We start from the raw sequence: 18,679 nt of genomic DNA, 5'->3' as shown, positions 1-18,679 counted from the left end.
CACTTCACTGAGGAATCCTGTGATCACAAATACTGTCCCAGTTCACAAACCACAAAGGTTAAAATTGTGGGCTTTCTAAACACTCCAACGCAAGCATGACTAAAACCAAACTTTCCATATGGATGGAATGTACCAATAGGTAGCAAAGTCACAATTCACCCAGAAGCCAACCCAGTTGCATGCACACAACAGCCAGACTGGAAAATGGCAGTTGTATCACCCTTCACACTGCAGTGCTTTTGCCCAGTTTGGGTCAACTAATCCATGTGTCAATAGATTCAATCTCTGTGGTTTTCAACCAGTGTGCTGTGGCACCCTGGAGTGCCTTGAATGATGGTCAGGGGTGCTGTGGGAAACCTTGACCTCTGTTCCTCTTTCCTTCCCTCCCTTCTCCGATGCCTTCTTGTGTCTCTGCCTCCCAAAGGCTTGCATAGCTGTTTGTTGCAGCTGCCTTGACTACAACCTTGGCAGGCAAATGGTGCCACTGGGGCTGGCTGCCAGGAACTGATGTGGCCTCGGAGTAAGCAAGCCAATCTGCCAGCCCTTACTCTGTAGGGAATGGACAGACAAGTCCCAGGCCCCTGTGGGGCAGTGAGAGGAGGCACCTCTTTTGGGGGGGGGCAGCTCAGATCAGGGGCAGCAGCATTGGCTGCCCAGAGGACTCCCAAAGAGAGGGGAGAGGAGAGGAGGCTGAGGGAACACTCCACAAGGGAGGGTGTTTGAAAAAGGGTGAGAGGCTGCCAGCTCTGCAGGTGAGGGGTGACATAACTGGGCTCCTGAGCCCCACAGGGGTGCCACAGAAAGAAGATAAAGGGAGCTGTGGACTCAAAAAAGTTGAAAACCTCTGCAATATATGAATTCAGTTCACAAATTCAAGCTCGACCACCAGCGTGATTCAAGAAATTTATTAAGTCATACATGCAAAACATACTGCTAAATTGCATTACCAAAAAGATCAATGTAAAAACTTCACAATCTTGCAAACTCCATTTATTTTTATTTTTTTTGTTCTAGTAGTTGAAAGGTTGTAGCTCAATGTTGTGTTCTTGCCAGCATCTGGGATGTATGGAACATGGTTAGCACTAAGTTACAGAACCTCACATACCAACTGCCATTACTAGATCAATCAACAAGAGGCGAGGTCAAAAGGGCGATGTCAGTATTAGTAAAATTACAGCATCAGGTTACCTGGCAAATGGTGACATTAAAGGAAGATGATTAAGGTGGTGTGAAATATAAAAAAAGTACTAGAAGTGGTAAATCTGCTGAACATGATTTTTACATCAAGTCACCTGAAGACTAAAGGAAGCCTTTCAAAAAAACATGTATACTATTATGACAGGAGAAGAGGGGGGGAGAAACAGAAACAAGGCTATGCTTGAATATATCTAAACTACAAAAAAAATGCAAATATATCAGAAAGGTTTTAAAATACAAGTTATATTGCTCAGGAAGAAGATTCTACAATAAAGCATCTAGCAAGAACATGTGAGGGAATGACCAGTTCAAAATTGTAGCAAAATGAATGCGGCACTGGAAAATGCAAACAAGTGATCCATAAAAAAATACCAACCTTCCCCCTTCAGTTACTGCTTAGGTGCAACAGAGGGTTTCAGTTTACTGGTTTTATTAGACGAGAGAGAAATCCACTGAGTTTAACCAACTTGTGGACAATGTAGTGTAAATTGATCTTTACAGTGTCAAAATACTGTTGGGCAGTTTCCCTTGACCAATCCAGGCATCTTTCACCAATCAAAGCAATATACTGCTCTCAAGGAAGACAATACATTTCAAGGAAAAGTTTAAATCACAGTCCTTAACAAAGAGGAAAACTTTTTTTTTAATTTAAAAAAGGGAATCTGTATGCTGTCAATTATTGCGGTAGTTCAGGCATGAAAGAAAGATACTAAGAACATCAGTTGAATGAGTGTATTAAACAGCAGCATTTTCCTACCAATAGGATATCAGAAGGGAAACCTATAAAGTTTTGCAATTCCTAATAAAACATTAGTATCTTTAAAGACACCTGTTTGCCTTTAAAAAAAACAAACAGGTTTCGTGCTCCATCTACAAAGCACAACAATACAACATAGATGAGCAGGTAATTTGGCAACACTCAGTTAATCTGAGCAAAGGGACATGGGGAAATAAGGCTTTATATAGGTTTGTCTTTTTTTTAAAAAAGGATATCTTTAGTAGAAGAAAAACAAAATCTAACTTTTTAAACAAAGGGGAAAGAGATAGTGATGATTGGTTCAAAATTTTTGATGTAAGAGAACTAATCTTTTTTAACAGAAGAACTTGGCATTGTTGTGAATGCTCCATTGTTCCAAGCAAAGCACAGAAGGTTCTGAGGAAGGGGCTGGGACTGGGGGCTGCATTAGAGTAGCAGACATTTTCTCTTCCTCTTCTTTACAGGAGGGGGGCAGAGAACTGCTCGAATAGCTTCGTCAAAGACTGTCTTGAGGCCTCGCTGTGTAAGTGCTGAGCATTCTAGGTATTTTACCGCACCTGCAGGGAAAAATAACCAGAACAAATCTGAGCTACTTAGAAATCCAAACACCCCAACCCCATAGAATAGCAAGTCAAAACGGAGGCTGAAGTCCGTCCCCCACCCACTGAGACCCAAATTCAACAGCCCTTCAGCTGAATTTAGGTTCTACAATAACTATTAGGGCTCACACAGATAAATCAAAGCCCTACCAATCTCTTTTGCCATGGCAAGGCCTTGTGGGTAGGTGATGGGAGTCAGCTTCTTCTCCTTCAGCTTTTCAATGGTGTCTTTGTCATCTCGGAGGTCAAGTTTGGTTCCCACTAGGATGATGGGAGTGTTAGGGCAATGGTGTCGCACTTCTGGATACCACTGAAAGGAAAAAGGGGGCGATTAGCTTCTCTGCATATGCAGACAGAGCATGCATATTAAGAATATAAAACAAAAATACAGGTATTCGTTGGGTTGAAATTCACATCATTTCTCTGCAAGTATTAAGCATGACCAACTGTATGCCAAATGTTGAGCCTCAAATGCATTAAACAAGCTTAAGAGCCGCCCCCTCTACTTCTAAGCAGAAGCCTCCAAAACAGAGCAGAACAGTTCCCAGGACCCAACCTTTCCCTTTCGTCAGCTAGAACAGCTCTGAGACCCAATCCGCCAGTCAGGAATAGCTAGATTTATTTATAATGCACTTGATGTTTTCTAGGATGAAGCATAGATCCTGCCTGTAGCCTACAACCAGGCAGACATGATACAAAAGGAATGGAGGAGGGACTGGAAAAACAAAGAGGACTGGCACTATTATTTATTTTATTTTTACAAAATAAATTTTACAGCACAAGTGATGTCCCACAGGGGGATAACAAAATAAGGACTCAGTTCAGGGAGAGAAGCCAAATGACAGTTGGTTCCAGCCAAACTGATGGGTGAGAGCTGTGTAGGTCTCTCTCTCATCCTGCTGCATCCAGGTAGAATGGCTACCCAGCAATTCTCTCAAAGGGTTTTTGTTCCAAAAGCCAGAAACACTCTGAGGAGGTAGTTGCATCGTCCAACAATCTTGACTAATAGCTTTATTATAACTTACCCAAAATGAGGTTTGTCATAAACTTTCACATTTGATGTTAACACAAAATGGCAGGGGGGTTGATACCAATTTTGTTTGTTTGTTTGTTTGTTTAAATGAATGAATGAATGAATGAATGAATGAATGAATGAATGAATGAACTACCAGCATTATTTTTGCAGATGAAAAAGTGACTATTGCATTCCAGTTGCCTTTCAAATGACAGCAGCCCAAAGTATCAAAATTTGGCATTCTGACACTTTGGGCATTCATATTTTACTTCCAAAAATAGTTCTCAAATGCTGCAGAACTAATAACAAACAAAATCCAACCTCTTATGTTTAAAATAAGTTACGTATATTCAGCCTGAAATATTCCTTTTAGAAACGAACACTCTTTCAGTTTTAATTTGAAGACTTTATTAAAAACAAACAAAACAGAAAAACAAAACAAACCACTAATTTATTTTACTGCTGTAAAATAATGAAGGTTAAAAATTTGTGGGAAATCTCCCAAGGGAAGAAAAGACAAATGTTTTCACTCACCTTTGCACGGACATTTTCAAAGGATGCAGGACTCACAAGTGAAAAGCAAATTAAGAACACATCCTGAAAAACAGTATTTTAAGAATCTTAGTCTCTGGTGGTTACTTTCCAGGTATAATGAGTTTGCCATATAATCAGACTTCTAGTTCCGCTCGTGGACATTTCCAGTTGCTAATGGACAGCAAGCTGAGCCAGCAGCACAGGAGCCCCAGAACCTCTTTTTTCTTTCCAGTTAAAGCTGCAATGCAATATTAAAACACGAGAAAATCCTGGTAGAACTTAGCAACCTGAATCCTAACCCTGTATCTCAATTTATGCACTCACATCATTTGGCTCACTACTTTAGGAATCTCCTGGGGAAATTGTTGCTGTTTCCTCTAATCCCAATAAGGTTGCTAATCTGGCCACAAACTAGAAATATAACATGCCTCTTTTAAGATGCTTAGGAGCATAATATTTAAATATGCTTTCCTAGAAGTACACCCCAGAGTTCATGAGGACGTACTTCCTAGCAAGTATATTTGAGGCTGCATCTTCAATTTTACTATTACTAACCCAGTTCTTCTCTTACAGACCAGGGGAAGTTGGGGGCTGGTGACTTACCTAGAACAGAGGCACTGCCTATTTCAAGAAACGGACAAGAGCAGCCATTTGTGTAATAGACCAACCCTGCCTCATTGCTCCAAGTGCTCTGAAATTCCTGGCACTCAAATTCAGGATAACATAACATCTTAGGATGCAGCAGTTAGTATACCTCGCCCTTAAGTAGGTCTCTGCTGATATAAGACTGCTAGTCTTAGAAGCTAATGGGGACAGTTTTACACAAGCTAAAGTGGTGGTCAGCTGTAATTCATCCCCAGCAAGTATCGAGCACCCAAGTTCCATTTGCAAGCTCCTGCTTAACTCTTCACATTGGGAAAGTCATATTTTCTGCTCTAGCCTCCTTCACACACCCTTCCAGTTTACCCCACGTACAGGTAACAACTTGGCTACCAAAGAATCAGAGGCCCTTTGGAGTGTTAGTTGATTGGGTTGCAGCTCCAGGCTGTTAGGTCAGCACCTTGACACCTCCAGAGTTTAGCGCTTGCAACAATAATTATCCATGCAGCAGGACACCTGGTGAAGAGCAGTGCTGTAAACTCATGTGCTCCCATAGCCCCTCTGCAGCTCCTCCAGCTTGCCAGATACCGAAGTGCCTCTTGTCCTTTTCGCCTTCCACCAATCCCAGACACTCCGTGGTTTTCCCATTCAGGAAAAGGACTAGCTGAAGCCTTTTGAAGTAAATGTCCTTGGTACAATAAGAGTCTGGTCTGATGCGACAGCTGTGGTTTGTTAAATAACACGTTTACTTTTAAGAGAAGCAGAAATTCAAAGGATGTTTGGGACCGTAAGGTGGATAGGGACACCAAAATATGGGGAGCCAGTATTATGGCAGCAGGAGAAGCAGCAAAAGAAGATGAAAGAGCTTGGAGCATAATGGTTGAAAGTTTTACATACGCAGAACGGTTGACGTTTCACCCTGGGAGTTAATTCCTTACCATTCGTTCCTTCAACCTAGTAATAGCATGAAACAATTTAAGATTAGGAGAGACTTAAAAGAAAAATAAGCCCTTTGCTCATCATTTTCCGCTCCTATAAGGTCAACATAATACAGTCCTCATGGGGATGTACTATGTCAGAATTGGATGTGAGCAAACCTGTGAAATCTTCCTCTATATAAAAATCAACAATCTCTCCTTTACCTGAAGGAAGTTGGTTTTTCGGAAGTGTTCTAAGCTGAGTTCTTTTCTATATGTGAAGAGGTTGAGTTTTTAAAAAAATGTTTTTTATTGATTTTCAGGGGAGTTAATTTTTGGATGCAGAGAAGCCTTTGGGCATGCCCCCCACAGACACATGTTTTCTGAGCTGGGGCACTGCCAGGAATGATCGCCTTTGCAGGTCAACTGAACATGTAATTCCAAGTGCAACAACATTAAGCATGCTATACTTGGAAGTTAATTTCTAATGAAATCATGGGCCCCCAATAAGGATATTTATGATTTATTTTAAAATGGTGCATTTGCAGAACTTTCTAAGAAATCTGTCTTAATTGCAATAGGAAAGCTCTGCCAATTGCTAGAGGCACACGATGTTATAGGCTTCATCACATTTGGCCCAAAGCATTGCAATGCCCTTCCTTGAACTTCCAAGTATGTATTTGCATGAGCATGTCTGGAAAGTAGCTAAATATTTTGGTTTCAAAGCACAGAAAGGTGATTTAGGTTTGAAATATCCAAGTCTTTTGCCAACTTTATCCATGGAAAGATGATTTGTTCTCTAGGTGCTACAGCACTTAATTCACCTTTAATTTGCATCTGGCCTATTAACAGAGGAGGACAAGCCAGCAAATCCAAGTAGGACAGACACTTGGACACTACAGTCACTGATCTCTTTTCATCAAGGCTTAACACAGTAACTCAGCTGCACGTTTGAGGTGTGCTTCTTCCTCATGATTTTGTGGTTGCCCCAGATGAGTCACTCTGCACTCTGGAGTCTCTCTTGGAACAAAGAACCCCTTTTTGTTTTCCTTCTGGCTTTTCCGGCAGCTCTCTTGGAAGCAGCAATATAGCCAATGCGAATGTATTGCCAGCCCCTTAGTCTCAAGCCCTGAAAAGAAAAGGCCCTATTTTGCTGTTTCACAGAGCACATGAGCAGATACAAGGAACAAAATCTGATTTTTTCAGAAATGTAAAGTAGTTCATGAACCAAGCTGGGAAAGGCCACAGTACTAAGAGCTTGGCATTTTTTTTTACTTTCTTGGATGGCAAGAGTTAATTTTTTGCATTAATTGAAAGCACTAGGGAAAAGCTCTGCTCCCTTTCTCTGAAGTCCGTGAACCATTATCTATTCATTTTAAAAGCTGTTCTTATGACTTGAGAAGTCTCTGTTTGAATTTCTGCTGAGCCATAAGGAGCAGAGGGTGTGCTTGCTCAACTTGTGTTCCACAATCAGTGACAATTCCACAGCATGAATGAGATGAAGAAAAGAGACTTTCAGTCTATGCACAGGGCAAAACTGTAAACCAAAAAACAATCGGGAAGAAATTCAGTGAACCACTGTAGGTTTGGCCATTACTGAAGATTTAGGGGAAATTATTTGCTTCCTGTCTAACAGAGAGCAATATGTTCCATTCAGAGCTGCAAGATTTGCTGGAGCTGCAGAGAACGCAAGTTCAAAATTTAATGCAGCAAATGTGGTTACCCATCAAAATGTCCCTATGTACTGGGATGTGTTTACAAACAGATTACTTATATACACCCTGTTCTGTTGCTTGTTTGCTTTTATTATGGGTGTGGTTTTAATTTTTGATTTTATCTATGTGCAATAAAGTTTTGTTATAACCCAATTCATTAAACAATAAATTCTTCACTTGAAACCAAACCAATCTTAACCTATCATATAAGAGAAAAACAAATGCTATCTAAGAACAAGGAATTAACCTTCGTAATTAGTATCTTTGGGGAAGTGGATTTTGGAAGAGCTGAGATACAGTAGTCGCTCATCATTCATTCTGTACTCCCTGCCCCCAACAGCAGGAACGGACAAATGGCAGCACAAGAGCAATTCAGAAGGCAACATGCAAGGAGGCTGCCAATATATTTCATGCCCAGTGCTGCCAATACATTTTGCCCCTACTACTGCCATCCAGATCTACTCATTTCAGAGTTATAACCTTGCTCACATTTTCATTTACCATAAATGAGCCCGTGTCACAATTCATCTCTTGCCCCCCAGTGAAAAGCTGAACATCAGTGCTTAGCGATGATAGTGTCAGACTGTGCCTGAACAGCAAGAATGAACAAAGGCTGCTTTTTAGCCGGGTTGCTGACCTCCCATCAAGGGCCTTGCTGATGAAACTATTTTGTACCCTAGATTATTTAACAGTGGCGTTGTTCTGGAATATTCTAAGCACAGCACAGATTCACTGTAACTATTTCAGCAGTGCCGTTCAGCCTTGAGATCCAATGGACGCTGTGCTAAATCAGAAACTTGAACAACGAGCTCAGCCAAAGGAAGGAATGGATTGTTCTGGGGGGAAACTACTAATGCAGTCTCAAATTCCATTCTAAAAAAAAATGGGAGCAGCAGAGCAACACAAGACGAGCAAGCATGTTAAAAATGTAACGTTAGCAACAGTGGTTAAATAGCAGTAAGGAGGCAGAAAGCTTTTGCATTAAGGAGTTTGCAATTACAGAACCTGCTTATTAAGGATTAGAGATTTTGACACCCACCGGAAGCTCACCTTTACGAGCCCCATAGAAACAAATGAGTCATCATGCAGAAGTAAAAGCTTATGCACAAGAGTTACATCAGGATGGCTTCAGACATGGTAATGCTGCACAGCCAAGTAAAGATGAAGTTACTTTCATGTTTGGCTGGCAGCACGAGATCATGTCTGAAAAGAACCTGTGAAAGAAATTTGTACAGGCATGTTGTTGTCCAGACACGATGATCCGGTATCACCTGCTCAACTGGCTGTGCAAGACATTACACCTGAAAATGCTCTTGATGTGAACTTACACAAGAGGCGTTTCCAGGAGCTCAGTCAGATTTCTTCAGCTGCCAGCGTCTAACACAGCTGGCTTGGGATTGCAGCGGTAAATTAGAACTGGTCAGAAAGTTACCAAGAGACAGACACCAATTAATGGGAAGAGTTTGCTCAACAATTGTTCTTTTGAACTCTGCTTCTCACATAGCTGCTACTAGCCCCTGCTTAGACTAGCAAGGATTAATGTAGGCTTCACCATAGTCCCTGTGCAGTTTGTTAAGTGTCTTGGCATGTTGGTTCAGCATATTTTACACTCGAAGTGAAAGCATCCTTAATCTTCTGCAAGCCTGCAATTAGACACACACACACACACACGTCAAATCATCCACTATAAAAGCTTACTGTCTGTGGGTAAGATAACGGGCGTAGTCTGTCATAGTCCTCTTGTCCAGCTGTATCCCACAAGCCCAGATTGACTGGCTTTCCATCAACCATCACATTGGCAGAATAATTGTCGAAGCTACGGAGTGAGGGGGGAAAGTTAGTGTATTTTCTTTAAACCCTATCCCTCTGTGCATCACACTGCTGTCACTTTAGAGCAGGATTATCACCTAAAGGGATTTGCATGGCACCTTCTCCACTTAGTTTTAGGTGCCATGTATGTGTATTTCACATATATAAAACACTTTAAAATGTTTTGTCACATGAGGCTTAATCCACTAGGAACGACTCCTGAGCAAGTCTCATTACAGCAAATGGGATTTATGTAAGCCCATGACTTTGCTCTTCTACAGCCCTTATTTGCTTCAGTCAATGTAGCTTCCCCCAAATCCTATACCTTGCATGCTTTTTAATATTGCATGAAAATAACTTTTTTCCAGATATGCTAGCTTTTCACAGGCAGGCAAGCATACCACTACTCCCTTGTTTGTAGACAGTAGGACTGAAATACTATTTAAAGGGTTGTTTCTCTGGTTACAAAGGACCAGACACATTTCCCATCAGCTATGCATATCCTCAGCCTCTGGCAAATACACCCTTTCAGACATATAATATGACTGAGGTAAACACACCTTTTCTTCTGACATATACATGACTTTTAGACATGTAACATGCACAGCTAGGAGCCAACTAATTCAAAGCACACGGGTGTCACAGACTGCTGCTTACAAGGTTTGAACAATTAGCTGTGTGTTTATGGCTGTGAACCAGTGGTCAGAGATGCAAGTCCAACTCATGATCAGCTACCAAGCTCATTGGGTGTCCTTGGATACAATTTCCTTCAGCTCAACCTACCTCACTTCACTATTGTAAAAAGAGGCAAGTCAAGTGCTCTACAGCCCTTTGGACATGAAAAAGTGCTAAAGATACAAAAGGAAATACTTACACAGTGGGTATATATTCTCCAGGAAATGCATTGGTTGTATAACTGATGAGTAGGCATGTTTTACCCACAGCACTGTTAAGAGAGAAAGAAAAAGTCCTGATAAGAGCCCATTCACATGATAGTCTTTATTTTCATAATATATAGGGGAAATGTGAAGAGCATTGTTTCATCTCTGGTTTAGACACTGAGATCCAGCTCCAAGGGCCTTCTGGTGGTTCCCTCAGAATGCAAAGTGAAGCTACAGGGAATTAGCTCCGAGGGCCTTCTCAGTATGGCGCCTGCCCTGTGGAACACCCTCCCATCAGATGTCAAGGAAATAAATATCTGACTTTTAGAAGACATCTGAAGGCAGCCCTGTTCAGGGAAGTTTTTAATGTTTGATGTTTTATTTTGCTTTTATATTCGTTGGAATCCACCCACAGTGGCTGGGGCAACCCAGTCAGATGGGTGGGGTACAAATAATAAAATCATCATCATCATCTCAACTTATCAAGTTTCTCCAGAATCGTTTTTGTGAAGTTGGGTGTTGAGATCCCAATTTCACTAGTTTTTGATTAGAGAATGAATCTGTACCACCACCATATGAAATTATCTTCCACGTTTGTTTGTCTCATTCAATCTTTGCTCTGTTAATCTTCCCATTACAGTTTATTCCCCTATTAAAATTTTCCATTATTGACATGTTCCTCCATCTTCAGCAGGGGTCGGCAAGGTTTACCTCGCCTGGGCCAGTTCACCGGTGCAGATTCATCTGTGGGCTGGATTGCGTGTGCGCGCCGGCGATTTCCGGCACTGCGGAAGAAAGTCCCCGTGCTGCGCCAGTTTAGCACAGCACACGGGGACTCACTGAGCAGGCAGCTCGGGGGCCAGTTGAATGACTCCCGTGGGTCGCTTGTGGCCCATGGGCCTTAGGTTGCCTACCCCTGATCTTCAGCTTTCCAATTTCTTGCTTTAACCTGTGCAGCTGCAGCTTAATGGCATTGTAAACATCTCTCTATATGGTATATCTGAATTTTGGCCATCAAATAATAGTTAACAAGCCTCATGTTGGGGAAGCAGATGTGTGTACTCCATCCATTCACTTTCCCAAACATTATCACTTCTTCATACTTCACATGGCCAGGTAATCTTCAGGTAACATCTAGACCAGGAAACTATGGTTACCAGGTGTGCAAAAAGCCAAGATTTTAAACCACAATTTAAAGTTAGTTTAGGATTGTTGCTTGTTCTAAGCCTCTACGTTCTTGGTTTAAATGTAATTTAAGACTTATGGGGTTAATTTTGAGTCTTATTAAACCAATACAGTTGTACCCTGGTTTTCAAACAGCTTAGTTCTCTAACATTTTGGCTCCCGTTTTGGCAATGGTGCTATTTAATGGTGAATTTAAATTGTTAAACTGTCTTCTGAAATCCACTGGCTATTGCTCCTTCCTCCAATTTCTTCTAGCTTTGTTTCTTTAAAAACGTCAGATTTGTAAGAAAGACGGAACATACACATCCTGCTAGATCAGACTAAAGGTCCTTCTAGTTCAGCAGTGTTCCCCTCCACAAGAGGGCTCTAGAAAGCCCACAGGCAGAACATGAAAGCATTAACTCTATGCACTATTATCTCTCCCCCACCTGCAACTGGTATTCAGTGACATGCTAGCCCAGTTTGAACAACTTTTAAACTTTCAGAAGGCAGTTTAACCATTTAAATTCAATACTAGAAGAACTTTTCAACTTGCAATCCCAGCTCCAGATCACAGTCTCTTCAGCTTTCTTAACTTGAGTGGTGAGGTAATTGCTTTGCAATTATTAGTGTTTGCAAAGTGCTCTGAAGATGAAAGTCACTGTGTAAGCACAAAGCATAATAGACATTTGTGGAGAAATCAGGCATTGCCAGGTGTGGTTATGTATCTTAGCACTCCTTGAATAGCCTGCTGCACACATTTCAAAGCTTGAAATATAGCAGGCCTATCCAGACAATAGTTCACCTCAGAGCTGTATCCAAGAAAGATCCCTTGCCACAGGGCAAAGTATATCAATGGCGGGATCTCACCATTTCATTTATGTGAATGCAGAATCTCAGGTATCATCCTCTGAGATCAGAGAGATGCCACATTAAAGTAGTCTCTGGTTTATTTATTAATTTCTCCCCACAACAGCAAAGAATCAGGAAGGGGCAGTCGGGAAAGAGCACGCATGCAACGCTCAGAGTGAAGTAGTACCTGAGCTGGTCCAGCGCCTTGAGACCAATGCCAGTAAGGTAGCATATATTCACACACAAATGTGCACAAATTTGATTTTAGCTAAGACAGTACCACACAGCACAGATATATTTCAGGGTTAGGGAGTGTGGCAGAAAAGCCTGAATTTTATTATCAAGAAAACACAGGAATCTGAATGCATAATAGTTGATCTGCATGTCATATTAAACCAGTTTATTTTAAACCATGGCTTAATTTGAAGAAGCAGCACGAAACCACTCAAACACATTTTAGAAAGAAGTGGTGAAAGATTTCAAGTCTAGCACAGAAGGATCAAGAGCTGCCTCTGCCATGACTCTAAAAGCACATCAGGCAATTCCACTAAAACTAATAAGGAGATGGCAACAAGAACAAACAGGTCCCACCGGCCTCAGCTCTACAGTTCTTCAATTCTAGGCTTCCTGCCTTCTCAGTTTGCTGGCTCTTTGCCCTATGAATCATTTCTGCACAGATATTCCGCTCCAAAATGAAGGTTTCATCTCCTTAGACTTTGTAATGATTCACTCAATTCAAGTACTGTACATGTAAAGCTTTGAATAGTCTCAGTAAACCCAACTCCTCTCTATGGAAAAATGTAAGTGCTAGATGTGCAACTTTTTAAAGCATAGAATTAAGTCAGAAAGTTGTAAGTTAGGTGAGCATTGTTTCAGCTATGCTCTGCCTGACCTACTTGCACTAACCAAATTAATAATTTGATGGCATGATTAGAAAGTTTTAAATAAATATAGCATTTCCTTCCTACTCTGCAATAACTTTCTAGTTTTGTTTTAAAAAATATTCCCCAGATTTAAAAACAAAACAAAACTTTTACATGCACTTTTTTTATTACTATAATATGGTTTATTCAAATACCCTTAAGTGAACTGTGTTGTGTGTCACAAGTTAGACCTAAAACAAAATATTTCACTATAAAATATTAGCCTCTTGATAGTAATATTATTATAACAAGATGTTTCTGCATGGGTTACATACATCAAGTCATTTTTTTCCCAATGAGCCAATGGATGGTATGAAAAAGGGTTGTGACTATGGCACAGTATGGTAAATTGGTGGGAATATACAGCTTCCTGAAAATTTCACTTTCATATTTATGTTGTAAGCTCTTATTGTTGGAGAATAGTGCCTCAGAACTAAAAAAAGAAAAAGAAATGGAACTTCTGGTGTCAGTAATCAGGATTTCTGCATACTCTCCTAACTACTCCTATCCAAATCCACCCATCTTTCCACACCATTCCAATTCTTACCAAGAAACTGTTACATGCCTATACCTACATTCAAAATGAATAACCTATTCAAAAGGAATAGACCAAACAGGAAGGGAGGAGTAGCAGCAGCATTATAGGCAAAGGAAATGTACACTTGTGAAGAGATCCATGACTTGGAACATGGAAGGCAAATTGAGAGCATATAGGTAAAAATCATAGGAGAGGGAAACAACAGTGGCCTTACTGTGTCTGCTATAGGCCTTCAAGCCAGACTGAAGACTTGGATGATGCTTTTCTATAGCAGATTACCAAACATTCAAAAATGAGAGATACAGTAGTCATGGGAGACTTCAACTACCCTGACATCTGTTGGGATTAAAACTCGGCCAAGAATGTTAAGTCCACCAAATTTCTCCATTTCCTCAATGACCATTTCATTTCCCAGAAGGTGGAAGAAGCAACAAGGAGGTCATCTATCTTGGGCCTATTCCTCACCAACAGGGAGGAACTGATTGATAAAGTGGAAGTACAAGGAACACTGGAGGATGTGATGATGTCCTCTTGGATTCCATGATACAGAGGAAAGGGAAAGCAGAGTATAGTTGGGCATGCATTCTGGAATTTAAGAAGGCCAATTTCAAAAAGCTTAAGAAACTACTGGTTGATATCTCATGGTCAGAAATACTCAAAGAGGAGTCCAAGATGCGAGTTTCTTAAAGATGCAATACTGAATGCAGAAATGCTGACAATTCCAACAAGAAAGAAAAGCGGGAGGCATCTAAAAAAACTGGTGTGGCTACATAAGGAGCATACAGATGAGCTGAGATTTCAGAAGGGCATGCATAAGAAATGAAAGAAAGGGGAAGTATCATTAAGGAGGAGTATACATGAGTAACCAACAGTTGGGGGAGGTCAGGTGGCCAAAGTTCAGAATGTGCTCAGGCTTGCAAGAGAAGTTAAAAATAATACTAAAGGTTTCTCTGTCTATGTTCAAAGGAAGAGGCATAACATGCAAGTAGAGATCCTATGCATGGAGAAGACAGAGAAATGCTGTTGGGTGGTAGTGGAATTGTAGGTAACCACCATAACACTATGCCTCGAACTCCCACCTCATCACACTGCTCCTGGACGATATGCATTGTTGATGGTACCAAAAGTCAACATGAGATCAAGGTGAATCAACAGGGTCATATTCCCCCAATACAGGTTATCAATCAGGGCAATCAAGGCTGTTTCAGTGCCAAAATCCAACCTAGAATGGGCCTAGATAATTCACATTCTCCAAGGATTACTGAAATGTATGAGCTTTGAAGCCTCAAAGTATATGCTAAGCATAGACAATATGTTAAGGAGTTTAACAATAAAGAGTAGTGTTTTGAAAACTGGAGTATGGTACCAATATTTTTATTGTAAACACCAAATCAAACATTTATCAACAATTTCTGCTAAAAATGTGATATTAACAATGTGTCATGTGAATTGCATATTACTTCATGCTTATCAAAATAATAAATAAAAAGTGTTGCTGACAACGCACCCCCCCCCAATAGCAACTAGACATTCTGTTTTGGTGCCCACAACCCAGGTCCCAGAAGCCATTTGGCTCCCAGCTTTTCTATCTCAGTTTCTAACAAGGGTTCCAAGTAATCTCCTCGGACAGGTAAAATGACTGGCTTACTATCAAGCTCAACTAATTACTGAGCTATCATCAATCTTTAGACTTTCAGCCCTCATACATAACTCTGAATTATATTTCATCCGTTATTTTACAAGAATCTTCAGATTTATTTGTAATCTGAAGACTGAACTACACATCATATTACATAGAGATAGCAATGGTGATACACAGAGCTGTTATCTGTACTTCTCAGAGAAGCTACACAGATTTGTTGTAATGCTCAGTTATAGACAACACAGGATTTTTGTTTCTATTTGAAAAAAAAATCTAACGGGATAAGACTAGTCTTGTTTTCCAGCTGGTCTCCAATGCTCCTCTGAGCTGACGTCTAGAAGAGGGGGGAAAGAGACACACAAATGATGGAAACTGCCTTGTCTCGATAATTGAAAAACACCAGAGTTGAAACACACATACATTTTAGCATAATCTTTATAACAGAAGCCATGTGTCACATCAGTTTGGAGAACAAAAAGGGGTTCCTCTGTGTGTGACACCTTTATGGAGCACTATCAATGCATAAACATATTTTCATACCTGTTGTGTGATGGAATAAGCAAACATTACCACTGTGTAATCCAATACTAGTAGGATCACCTAAATATATACACTTGTACCCAAGTTTCTGTAATCTACAATAACCAAGAGAAGTCTTGTTTGACTAGGACTGTAGAAACTGGAGTTAAATCCCTATTCATCCAAGAAGCTCTCTCTCTATATATATTCTACTCACAAGGCTGTTAGGGGTTGACTATAGAAGTAATAAACACACAAACTGAAGTAGGCATAACTTCAATTGCAGAGCTGAATGGTGGGAGACTCAGGACTCACAAAATAAAGTACCTCTTTACACAGCGCATTGTTAAAACTATGAAATTCACTACCACAAGTTGTGGAAAGTTAAAACCATCTGGTAATTTGAAGCCATCTTATGTTGGTGGCAAAGCAGAAAAGAGGAGACTAAGACTATCAATGGCTACTAGTCACAATGGCTATCTTCTATGTCTATGATCAGAAGAAGCATATTATCTGTATGCCAAGTTGCTGAGGAACAGCAGCAGCAGAGAGGGTTTCTGTCTGCATGTCCTGCTTATGGGCTTTCCAAAAGGCATCTGGTTCATCACCATAGGAAACAGAATACTGGCCTAGATAAGCCTTTGGGCTGATCCAGCAGGGCTCTTCTGCTCTTAGAGGGAAGAATAGGTTTATCTGTTTGTTTGTTTGTTTGTTTGTTTGTTTGTTGTTATTAAATTTATATACTGCCCTATACCCGGACTCAAGGCAGTTCACAATATAAAATTACAATATAAAAACACAACAACCAAATAACCCTTTTTCTACAAGTTAATTTGTATCAAGTTAAACTTAGTGAAAAATTCAAAAAATGTGTTGATCACTTTCCCCTCCATATGTATGTATGAAGGTTTTGGGAAAAGTGAAGACTTCAGAGACAGAAAGTTACTAGCTTAAGTCATTGTTATATAAATGCTTATTTTTTTTACTTTACACCAAATTCATCCCAAGTGCTCCAAGCAAGCAACATGTCTTACTTCTGAGCAAACATTAGGAACAAGCCAATTCATTCAATGAGATTTACTACCTAGAAAATATACATGGTAGCACAGCCTTGAACAACTTATGAATGATTTTAGGAAGTGGGTTTTCTTTGTTAACCTCAAAACAAAGCAGAGGTTTGACACCAGTGCTACAGCAGGCAAAAAGCAATTCATGCAAAGCCCACAAGACTAGTCACTGAATTTTGGAAGCATAATTGTATCTAATGATTGCAATAAATCTATACCTCACTGGAATCTACATAGATAACATTATTGCCTCAGTTCAAAACTTGCAAAACCAGATGTTAAAGTCTCATTGTACATAAACATCTATTCAGAGATTACCTTCCTCTACCACAAAAGCAAATGCTGACCCCTTAAGTCTTGGAGCACAGTTAATGCCAACACACCCCCCATGGAAGGAAACCCCTCCCTTTGTATAGGTACCTCTAGAACTGCTGGGTGCATTGTAGTCATTTCCCCTCTATGCCCAGCCCTCTCCTTACTGCTGGAGTTAGTGAATACATAAAGTTCTGTGGCACTTCTGTCTGTTCAACAGCAAATGGCTAGTGGCTGCTCTCAGCAGCAGTCACCCCAACATCAGGAAGCACCCTATGTTTCATCCTAGTAGAAGCAGCATTATCAGAGGGTGGGTGCTGAAATTCCTCAGGACTAACCACATACTACATGTTGAAAGAATACCTAATATTAGGAGCAGCTAGTAAAGGGGAGAAAGGAGAAGGGGAAAGCAACAGTCCAGGTCTGGCAGACTTGGGAGGCGATCCTATGCACTTCCTTGGGAGTAGCACAAGACTTCTGCAAGTTACGCACGCTCATTTATGAAACTAAGTTTGAAGGGGGGTTATTACCCTGAAGTAAAGATAGCCTTGCTGGACAAAATCACCCCACGCGCAAAGTCCTGCCCAGCTTGCATGGACAAACCGTGGCGACTAGGGCTACGACCCTCACAGTTCTTACAAGGGAGTAAGGTCCTACTGAGCACTGTGGCAACATCCGGATTCGAGTTGTGTTTACTCAGAACTATATTGAAGAATTAAGAGACTGGCAGGGGGTGGGGAGGAGAGCCAAACTCCACATGGTCGGGTCCATGGAAGAGACCGCCCCACCCCCACCCCACATAGCCAAAAGGCACAAAAAGGCAAGTGGAGATTAGGGTTTGGCACAAGACGCCCATTCTTCCTGGAGCGTGTATGTGTATGTATTGAAGGTTGGGGAACAGAAATGACTGCTATGTTGGGGTGGGGCTGTGCTTATGCATGTATTTGGAGGCGCACAGGGGAAAAACCCAATTTCCGTGGGGTTCTTTGGGCATATTAAAAGTATATTCCCTTCTCATAATCCCAGAAATCCAGCATTGGACTCCGCTGCAAACCTTCCCCCTCCTGCGCCTCCTACACTCGGCAGGAAAAAGTCGCCCCCTCAGCCTGCGCTATCCAGGCCCGCCTGAGTCAGAATTTCCCCTTCTTCCTCCCGTTGCCGAGGCGGGGGGCTGGAGGCGAGGGTCCTGGCAACCCAAATATGCGAGAGGCCCGGACGGGAGAGGAGAAGGCTCTTATCCCGGGGACAGGGTCCGCGGCGACTTACCCGTCTCCCACCACCACACACTTAATGGCCTGCATCGGGGCGGCTGCTGCTGCTGCTTCGTCGTCGTCGCCGCCGGTTCCTGTTGCTCGCCGAGGAGCCCGCGAGGCGTCGTGGCGGGGAGGAGAGCGAGGAGGAAATCCCCAAAGGGCCTCGGCTCTTTCCCGTGGGAGGAGAGGAAGTTGACTGAGGGAAAACGGTCACGGCGCCGCCGGAGCAACGGCCACCACCCAAAGCGCGGGGCGGGCGAGCGGAGCCTGTGAGGAAACAGGAAGCGGCCGCTCCGCTCACATCCGGCCTCGCGGCCTCGCCCTCTTCCCTCCTCATCGGCGGGACCGCCTTCGGGAATGTTTCGCTGGGCCTGGCCTCACTCAA

At 41.7% G+C, this 18,679-nt stretch overlaps 1 protein-coding gene across 2 annotated transcripts; it reads right to left on the bottom strand.

The window, feature by feature from the left end:
* Nucleotides 1-890: 890 nt before the first annotated feature.
* On the bottom strand, nt 891-18,565 carry RAC1 (Rac family small GTPase 1). 2 transcript variants are annotated; one of them, XM_081169762.1, is made up of 7 exons: nt 18,308-18,565; nt 10,018-10,089; nt 9,033-9,150; nt 5,600-5,656; nt 4,103-4,165; nt 2,704-2,863; nt 891-2,511 (listed from the first exon to the last, which is right to left on the bottom strand). In XM_081169762.1, exons 1-7 carry the CDS (start codon nt 18,340-18,342, stop codon nt 2,381-2,383), a joined length of 636 nt encoding a protein of 211 aa, XP_081025888.1. In that variant the 5' UTR covers nt 18,343-18,565; the 3' UTR covers nt 891-2,380. The 2 variants fall into 2 exon arrangements, with proteins under 2 accessions (XP_081025888.1, XP_081025889.1); XM_081169763.1 differs by lacking the exon at nt 5,600-5,656 and having other exon boundaries at nt 18,308-18,563.
* Nucleotides 18,566-18,679: the final 114 nt, after the last annotated feature.

This window comes from Podarcis bocagei (assembly GCF_964188305.1).
Source record: "Podarcis bocagei genome assembly, chromosome: 14".
Classification (NCBI taxonomy): domain Eukaryota; kingdom Metazoa; phylum Chordata; class Lepidosauria; order Squamata; family Lacertidae; genus Podarcis; species Podarcis bocagei.
The sequence above is the reverse complement of the archived record's forward strand: the minus strand, read 5'-3'. Positions and strand labels throughout refer to the sequence as shown.

Bases quoted from the DNA above. Each gene is read 5' to 3' on its own strand.
- RAC1 (XM_081169762.1), bottom strand. From the start codon at position 18,342: ATGCAGGCCATTAAGTGTGTGGTGGTGGGAGACGG. The intron at 10,090-18,307 runs GTAAGTCGCCGC...CTCTCTTAACAG, and splicing joins TGTGTGGTGGTGGGAGACGG to TGCTGTGGGTAAAACATGCC. The intron at 9,151-10,017 runs GTAAGTATTTCC...CTCACTCCGTAG, and splicing joins GGAGAATATATACCCACTGT to CTTCGACAATTATTCTGCCA.